Below are 9,853 nucleotides of genomic sequence, written 5' to 3' on the forward strand. Positions count from 1 at the left end.
TGAAAATGTTGTAAACTTGCATAGAAAATAACGTAATACCAAGCATCTAGAAGCTACAGGAAAATGAAAGAAAAGTTTTACTTTGAATGTTGTTTTCTATATGAAAGAGTAATCATAATAAACAAAGAAGTCTCTATAAAGGATCAGCCTTTAGTTTTATTTTTTTAAAACTGGGTCTCAGAAATTCAAAATGTGCTTAGAAACATGCTTGCTGTATAACAAAAAATCATGAGACAGCTATGAGTTAAAGCATTATAACAATTAAACCATTAAACACCTTAATTTCTAAAGGATTGCTATTGTTTAAAGGATTTCTTTTTATGTCCAACAGTTCTGTGTTGACTTGACCTGATATCCCTATCTGCTAGTGGACAAGTTACCTTTGGCATACTCTAGTGCTGTAGGTAAGCATGAAGTGCCTTCATCTAAGAGGCTTCTGGTTTTCTTCACTGCAGATGACAGATAAAATATCTGTGACCTTTGGTCAGGGATACATGGGGGCCCTATCATTTGCAGGGTTTGTACTTAACTCCTGCCTAAATACAGAGACATGGGAAGATATCTCTGATAAAACTTTCTGATATATATTTTTCATTCCCATTCTATCCTTGCAGGTAACTAACACACGTTAGTAAGAAAAAAAAAGAGCTTAATCAAATAAGGAAAACATCAGTTTAAATAAGAAATCAGTAATAAACACCTAAAATCCTAATCTCGCAAGTACCCAAATCTCTTGAATCCTAGAGCTCCTCAGAGACACAAAAGAGATTTGGGTTCAAGGCTCTTTCTTTCTCCTCTTGCTCCTCCCTCCCATCCACCTGCAACAGAATATGCTTCAGGAAGCAGGAAGTAGGCCATTCGGTTAGTGGGTATTTAAGTGCTTGCTAGAGATGTGAGGAACTCAGGGAAAACCCTGACACAGAAGTGAGAAGACACACAGAGAATGGGGTCTAAGTTTTGGAACCCAGTAGACAGTAGAACTGGGATGGAAGGAGATAAATAAAAGGAATGAGGAGTTGAGAGGAAACTCCAGACCACAGTGAGAAAATTCATGGAGTCCCTGAGGTGGGCTAATAATTTGGCACACCTTCAAATGAATGTGCCTGCTTTAGCTCACCCGGATGTAACATAATCCATTCTGGCTGAACTTCATAGCTCTTGATAACATATCAACAAATTACACTTAACTTTATATATACAATTTCACTGTACACTCAACCTCCTTTTTTTCCTCAGTTACAACTCCCAAGAAAGCCAATGACAGCTCTTGAAAACCCCACAGAGAGCTAATTATAGGTTTCAGCAAATTCCTTCAAAAGTCTACCTTTGTGACTTGATGATCATTGAAAAAGCTAAGCAGATAAGATGTTCTTTTGAATAAAACAAACATTTTTGTATCATATTTTGAAATGAAAAGTTCAGGTGATAGGAAAACATTCTCCAAGTTCACCTCAGTTTTTGTTCTTCCAGCACTTTTCTGTTTGCTCTTCTTGTTGATTACAGTTAATTACTTATTGGTTCTCATTGGAATCAGCTCACCACCTTTGGTGATTCTTCCCAGTTTCAGTTGTTCTTTAGCATTTCCAGTCCACCCTAACTATCTTACAGTGTCATTTTATCACCACGTTCTAGTCTTCACTGGCTCACTATTTTCAGTGCTTGGTAATGAACAGGCATGAGTGTCTGAGTAATCATGTGAAACCATGACCAATTAAACTTTGAGGAAGCATACCAAAGCACTTTTTATATGCAGATATTTATTCAATTACTTAAAATGAAGATGAGATAAATTTACCACTAATAAAGATTTTGTACCCCATTTGTATTTAAAAAATAAGAAATTTATTGCAAGTCATTTGCATATTAGGCCTACTATGATTTTAGTTAATACAAATTATCACCTTAACATAAGGCATGAATCAATTTCAGACTTGCAGTTCACCTGACTGCTGGCTTGGTCTCTGAGTTAGTGATGCAGCCTTGGGTTGCACCATGCAACTTAAATACTGCATTATAGAAACAGAAAACCAAATGAGAAGGTGCTGGTGAGGAACACTTTTCCAAAACTTTCCATGAAGGTTTGTAGAAAGAGATTCCAATCTAGATTTCACTACTTGGGAATCTGAAATAATTGACATCATTATTCAGATTTGCACCACGGATTTTTTGAAAATATATTACCTGTCAAAATATTGCTTGTCAGTCAACTCTCTTGCCCAAAATATCAGTTTTAATTAAATACTCGACCAAAAATATTAGTCTCATTAAGCCACCCACCTCCACTTTACCAGCACACCTTTGGTGACACTGATTTTTTTTTTTTTTTTTGAGAATGAGCAACTATGTGTATCTCAAGCTAAAGGCAACATTCCTTTACCAAAGGTACAGAGCCAGCATTATTAGGCAGAGGCAACAGAGCACAAAGGTAAGAACTAAAGGAACAGATCTGATATGGAGTAACGTGTGCTCTTCTCTGTAACATAACCATCCCCTGCAATTCATTTTAGAACATTTTCATCACCCCAACTAGAAACTCCAGTCTTTCGCTATCACCCCTTTATCCCTCTATCCCGCACCCATCCCAGCCCCTGGCAAACATTAATCTGCTTTCTGTCTCTATGGATTTGTCTATTCTGGATATTTCAAATCAATGGGATGATAACCTTTCTGAACTGGCTTCTTTTTTTTTTTCTTTACATCTTTATTGGAGTATAATTGCTTTACAATGGTGTGTTAGTTTCTGCTATATAAAAAAGTGAATCAGTTATACATATACATATGTTCCCATACCTCTTCCCTCTTGCGTCTCCCTCCCTCCCACCCTCCCTATCCGACCCATCTAGGTGGTCACAAAGCACTGAGCTGATCTCCCTGTGCTATGCAGCTGCTTTCCACAAGCTATCTAATTTACGTTTGGTAGTGTACTTATGTCCATGCCACTCTCTCACTTTGTCACAGCTTACCCTTCCCCATCCCCATATCCTCAAGTCCATTCTCTAGTAGGTCTGTGTCTTTATTCCTGTCTTTACCCCTAGGTACTTCAGGACATTTTTTTTCTTAGATTCCATATATATGTGTTAGCATACGGTATGTGTCTTTCTCTTTCTGACTTACTTCAGTCTGTATGACAGAGTCTAGATCCATCCACCTCACTACAAATAACTCAATTTCATTTCCTTTTATGGCTGAGTAACATTCCATTGTATATATGTGCCACAGCTTCTTTATCCATTCATCCAATGATGGACAATTAGGTTGTTTCCATCTCTGGGCTATAGTGAACAGAGCTGCAATGAACATTTTGGTACATGACTCTTTTTGAATTATGGTTTTATCAGGGTATATACCCAGTAGTGGGATTGCTGGGCCATATGGTAGTTCTATTTGTAGTATTTTAAGGAACCTCCATACTGTTCTCCATAGTGGCTGTACGAATTCACATTCCCTCCAGCAGTGCAAGAGTGTTCCCTTTTCTCCACACCCTCTCCAGTATTTATTGTTTCTAGATTTTTTGATGATGGCCATTCTGACAGGTGTGAGATGATATCTCATTGTAGTTTTGATTTGCATTTCTACAATGATTAATGATGCTGAGCATTCTTTCATGTGTTTGTTGGCAATCTGTATATCTTCTTTGGAGAAATGTCTATTTAGGTTTTCTGCCCATTTTTGGATTGGGTTGTTTGTTTTTGGTTATTGAGCTGCTTGATCTGCTTGTAAATTTTGGAGATCAATCCTTTGTCAGTTGCTTCATTTGCAAATATTTTCTCCCGTTCTGAGGGTTGTCTTTTTGTCTTGTTTATCGTTTCCTTTGCTGTGCAAAAGCTTTGAAGTTTCATTAGGTCCCATTTGTTTATCTTTGTTTTTATTTCCATTTCTCTAGGAGGTGGGTCAAAAAGGATCTTGCTCTGATTTAGGTCATACAGTGTTCTGCCTATGTTTTCCTCGAAGAGTTTGATAGCTTCTGGCCTTTCATTTGGGTCTTTAATCCATTTTGAGCTTATTTTTGTGCGTGGTGTTAGGGAGTATTCTAATCTCATACTTTTACATGTCCCTGTCCAGTTTTCCCAGCACCACTTATTGAAGAGGCTGTCCTTTCTCCACTGTACATTCCTGCCTCCTATGTCAAAGATAAGGTGACCATATGTGCGTAGGTTTATCTCTGGGCTTTCTATCCTGTTCCATTGATCTATATCTCTGTTTTTGTGCCAGTACCATACTGTCTTGATTACTGTAGCATTGTAGTATAGTCTGAAGTCAGGGAGTCTTATTCCTCCATCTCCGTTTTTCATTCTCAAGATTGCTTTTGCTATTCGGGGTCTTTTGTGTTTCCATACAAATTGTGAAATTTTTTGTTCTGGTTTTGTGAAAAATGCCAGTGGTAGTTTGAGAGGGATTGCATTGAATCTGTAGATTGCTTTGGCTAATAGAATCATTTTCACAATGTTGATTCTTCCAATCCAAGAACATGGTATATCTCTCCATTTATGTGTATCATCTTTAGTTTCTTTCATCAGTGTCATAATTTTCTGCGCACAGGTCTTTTGTTTCCTTAGGTAGGTTTATTCCTAGATATTTTATTCTTTTTGTTGCAATGGTAAATGGGAATGTTTTCTTTATTTCACTTTCAGATTTTTCATCATTAGTGTATAGGAATGCCAGAGATTTCTGTGCATTAATTTTGAATCCTACTACTTTACCAAATTCATTGATTAACACTAGTAGTTTTCTGGTAGCATCTTTAGGATTTTCTATGTATAGTACCATGTCATCTGCAAACAGTGACAGCTTTACTTCTTCTTTTCCAATTTGAATTCTTTTTATTTCCTTTTCTTCTCTGATTGCTGTGGCTAAAACTTCCAAGACTATGTTGGATAAGAGTGGTGAGAGTGGGCAACCTTCTCTTGTTCCTGATCTTAGTGGAAATGGTTTCAGTTTTTCACCATTGAGGACAATGTTGGATGTGGGTTTTTCATATATGGCCTTTATTATGTGGAGGAAACTTCTCTCTATGCCTACTTTCTGGTTTTTTTTAATCATAAATGGTGTTGAATTTTGTCAAAACCTTTCTCTGCATCTATTGAGATGATCATATGGTTTTTCTCCTTCAATTTTTTAATATGGTGTATCACATTGATTGATTTGCGTATAGTGAAGAACCCTTGCATTCCTGGAATAAACCACACTTGATCATGGTGTATGATCCTCTTAATGAGCTGTGGGATTCTGTGTGCTAGTGTTTTGTTGAGGAATTTTGCATCTGTTTTCATCAGTGATATTGGCCTGTAGTTTTCTTTCTTTGTGACATCCTTCTCTGGTTTTAGTATCAGGGTGATGGTGGCCTCGTAGAATGAGTTTGGGAGTGTTCCTCCCTCTGCTATATTTTGGAAGAGTTTGAGAGTGATAGGTGTTAGCTCTTCTCTAAATGTTTGATAGAATTCCCCTGTGAAGCCATCTGCTCCTGGGCTTTTGTTTGTTGGAAGATTTTTAATCACAGTTTCAATTTCAGTGCTTGTGATTGGTCTGTTCATATTTTCTATTTCTTCCTGATTCATTCTTGGCAGGTTGTGCATTTCTAAGAATGTGTCCATTTCTTCCAGGTTGTCCATTTTATTGGCATAGAGTTGCTTCTAGTAATCTCTCATGATCTTTTGTATTTCTACAGTGTCAGTTGTTACTTCTCCTTTTCCATTTCTAATTCTATTGATTTGAGTCTTCTCCCTTTTTTTCCTCATGAGTCTGGCTAATAGTTTATCAATTTTGTTTATCTTCTCAAAGAACAAGCTTTTAGTTTTATTGATCATTGTTATCGTTTCCTTCATTTCTTTTTCATTTATTTCTGATCTGATCTTTATGATTTCTTTCCTTCTGCTAACTTTGGCGTTTCTTTGTTCTTCTTTCTCTAATTGCTTTAGGTGCAAGGTTAGGTTGTTTATTCAAGATGTTTCCTGGCGCATAAGGTAGGATTGTATTGCTAGAAACCTCCCTCTTAGAACTGCTTTTGCTGCATCCCATAGGTTATGGGTCGTTGTGTCTCCATTGTCATTTGTTTCTAGGTATTTTTTAATTTCCTCTTTGATATCTTCAGTGATCACTTCATTACTAAGTAGTGTATTGTTTAGCCTCCATGTGTTTGTATTTTCTACAGATCTTTTCCTGTAAGTGATATCTAGTCCCATACCATTGTGGTCGGAAAAGATACTTGATACAATTTCAATTTTCTTAAATTTACCAAGGCTTGATTTGTGACCCAAGATATGATCTATCCTGCAGAATGTTCCATAAGCACTTGAGAAAAATGTGTATCCTGTGGTTTTTGGATGGAATGTCCTATAAATATCAATTAAGTCCATCTTGTTTAATGTATCACTTAAAGCTTGTGTTTCCTTTTTTATTTTCATTTTGGAAGATCTGTCCATTGGTGAAAGTGGGGTGTTAAAGTCCCCTACTATGAATGTGTTACTGTCGATTTCCCCTTATGGCTGTTAGTATTTGTCTTATGTATTGAGGTGCTCCTATGTTGGGTGCATAAATATTTACAATTGTTATATCTTCTTCTTGGATCCATCCCTTGATCATTATGTAGTGTCCTTCTTTGTCTCTTCTAATAGTCTTTATTTTAAAGTCTATTTTCTCTGATATGAGAATTGTTACTCCATCTTTCTTTTGGTTTCCATTTGCATGGAATATATTTTCCATCCCCTCACTTTCAGTCTGTATGTGTCTCTAGGTCTAAAGTGGGTCTCTTGTAGACAGCATATATATGGGTTTTGTTTTTGTATCCCTTCAGCCAGTCTGTGTCTTTTGGTTGGAGCATTTAATCCATTTACATTTAAGGTACTTATTGATATGTGTGTTCCTATTTCTATTTTCTTAATTGTTTTGTGTTGGTTATTTTAGTTCTTTTCCTTCTCTTGTGTTTCTTGCCTAGAGAAGATCCTTTAGCATTTGTTGTAAAGCTGGTTTGGTGGTGCTGAACTCTCTCAGCTTTTGCTTGTCTGTAAGTATTTTAATTTATGCATCAAATCTGAATGAGATCCTTGCTGCGTAGAGTAATCTTGGTTGTATTTTTTTTCTCCTTCATCACTTTAAATATGTCCTGCCAGTCCCTTCCGTTTTGCAGAGTTTCTACTGTAGATCAGCTTTTAACCTTATGGGGATTTCCTTGTGTGTTATTTGTTGTTTTTCCCTTGCTGCTTTTAATATGTTTTCTTTGTATTTTTTTCCTTTTTTTAATTTAATTTAATATGTGTCTTGGCGTGTTTCTCCTTGGATTTATCCTGTATGGGACCCTCTGTGCTTCCTGGATTTGATTAACTATTTCCTTTCCCATATTAGGGAAGTTTTCAACTATAATCTCTTCAGATATTTTCTCAGTACTTTTCTTTTTCTCATCTTCTTCTGGAACCCCTATAATTCGAATGTTGGGGCATTTAATGTTGTCCCAGAGGTCTCTGAGACTGTCTTCAGTTCTTTTCATTCTTTTTTCTTTATTCTGTTCTGCAGTTGTTATTTCCACTATTTTATCTTCCAGGTCAGTTATCCGTTTTTCTGCCTCGGTTACTCTGCTACTGGTCCCTTCTAGAGTATTTTTCATTTCATTTGTTGTGTTGTTCATCATTGCTTGTTTCATCTTTAGTTCTTCTAAGTCCTTGTTAAATGTTTATTGCATTTTGTCTATTCTATTTCCAAGATTTTGGATCATCTTTATTATCATTATTCTGAATTATTTTTCATTTAGACTGCCTATTTACTCTTCATTTTTTAGGTATGGTGGGTTTTTATCTTGGTCCTTCACCTGCTGTGTTTTTCTGTCTTCTCATTTTGCTTATCTTACTGTGTTTGGGGTCTCCTTTTTGCAGTGTGCAGGTTCGTACTTCCCGTTGATTTTGTTGTCTGTCCCCAGGGTCTATAGTTGGTTCAGTTTGTTGTGTAGGCTTCTTGGTAGATGGAACTAGTACCTGTGTTCTGGTGGATTAGACTGGACCTTGTCTTTCTGGTGGGCAGGTCCACATTTGTTGGTGTGTTTTAGGGTGTCTGTGGACTTATGATTTTAGGCAGTCTCTCTGCTAATCGGTGGGGTTGTGTTCCTGTCTTGCTAGTTTTGTGGCATAGTGTGTCCAGCACTGTAGCTTGCTGGTCGTTGAGTGAAGCTGGGTGCTGGTGTTGAGATGGCGATCTCTGGGAGATTTTCGCCATTTGATATTATGTGGAGCTAGGAGGTCTCTTGTAGACCAGTGTCCTGAAGTTGGCTCTCCCACCTCAGAGGCACAGCACTGACTCCTGGCTGCAGCACCAAGAGCCTTTCATCCACACAGCTCAGAATAAAAGGGAGAAAAATTAGAAAGAAAGAAAGAAAGAAAGAAAGAAAGAAAGAAAGAAAGAAAGAAAGAAAGAAAGAAAGAAAAAAGAGGATAAAAGAAAAGAAACTAAAGTAAGATAAAATAAAATGAAGTCATTAAAATAAAAAATAATTATTAAGAAAAAAAATTTTTAAGTAAAAAAAGAAAAAGGACAGATAGAACCCTAGGACAAGTGGTGAAAGCAAAGCTATACAGACAAAATCTCACACAGAAACATACACATACACATTCACAAAATTAGGAAAAGGGGCAAAATAATAAATCTTGCTCTCAAAGTCCACCTCCTCAATTTGGGATGATTCGGTGTCTATTCAGCTATTTCCCAGATGCAGGGTACATCAAGTTGATTGTGGAGATTTAATCTGCTGCTCATCAGGCTGCTGGGAGAGAGTTCCCTTTCTCTTCTTTGTTCGTACAACTCCCGGGACTCAGTTTTGGATTTGGCCCTGCCTCTGTGTGTAGGTCGCCTGAGGCCGTCTGTTCTTCACTCAGACAGGACGGGGTTAAAGGAGCCACTGATTCGGGGGCTCTGGCTCACTCAGGCCGGGGAGAAGGATGGGCACGATGCGGGGTGAGCCTGCAGTGGCAGAGGCCATCGTGACATTGCACCAGCCTGAGGCACGCCGTGTGTTCTCCCAGGGATATTGTCCCTGGATCCGAGGACCCTGGCAGTGGCAGGCTGCACAGGCTCCACAGAAGGGAGGTGTTGATAGTGACCTGTGCTCACACACAGGTTTCTTGGTGGTGGCAACAGCAGCATTAGCATCTCATGCCCGTCTCTGGGGTCTGCACTGTTAGCCGCAGCTCGCGCCCGTCTCTGGAGCTCCTTTAAGTAGCGCTCTTAATCCCCTCTCCTCGCACACCAGGAAACAAAGAGGGAAGAAAATGTCTCTTGCCTCTTCCGCAGGTCCAGACTTTTCCCCGGACTCCCTCCAAGCTAGCCATGGTGCACTAACCACTTCAGGCTCTGTTCACACCGCCAACCCCAGTCTGCTCCCTGTGATCCGACCGAAGCCCAAGCCTCAGCTCCCAGCCCCGCCTGCCCCAGTGGGTGAGAAAACAAGCCTCTCAGGCTGGTGAGTGCCAGTCGGCATCGATCCTCTCTGCGGGAATCTCTCCACTTTGCCCTCTGCACCCCTGTGGCTGCGCTCTCCTCCACAGCTCTGAAGCTTCCCCCCTCCACCACCCACAGTCTCCGCCCGCGAAGGGGCTCCTAGTGTGTGGAAACCTTTCCTCCTTCACAGCTCCCTCCCACTGGTGCAGGTCCCGTTCCTATTCTTTTGTCTCTGTTTATTGTTTTTTCTTTTGCCCTACCCAAGTAAGTGGGGAGTTTCTTGCCTTTTGGGATGTCTGAGGTCTTCGGCCAGCGTTCAGCAGGTGTTCTGTAGGAGTTGTTCCACGTGTAGATGTCTTTCTGATGTATCTGTGGGGAGGAGGGTGATCTCCACATCTTACTCTTCCGCCATCTTCCCCCTCTCCCTCGACACTGA

The 9,853-nt window shown here is 39.1% G+C and overlaps 1 protein-coding gene across 1 annotated transcript in view; it reads left to right on the forward strand.

Annotated features, from left to right (window-relative positions):
- LOC309815915 (uncharacterized protein) overlaps nt 1–9,635 on the forward strand; it is a gene marked incomplete at its 5' end in the record, with an annotated part of 89,874 nt that extends 80,239 nt beyond the window's left edge. Inside the window, one exon of the mRNA XM_082642997.1 lies at nt 9,271–9,635. Coding sequence (XP_082499123.1) covers nt 9,271–9,443 — 173 coding nt within the window. The 3' untranslated portion in view covers nt 9,444–9,635. The remainder of the gene's footprint in view (nt 1–9,270) is intronic.
- Nucleotides 9,636–9,853: the final 218 nt, after the last annotated feature.

Source organism: Mesoplodon mirus, assembly GCF_964341445.2.
Source record: "Mesoplodon mirus genome assembly, chromosome: 14".
Classification (NCBI taxonomy): domain Eukaryota; kingdom Metazoa; phylum Chordata; class Mammalia; order Artiodactyla; family Ziphiidae; genus Mesoplodon; species Mesoplodon mirus.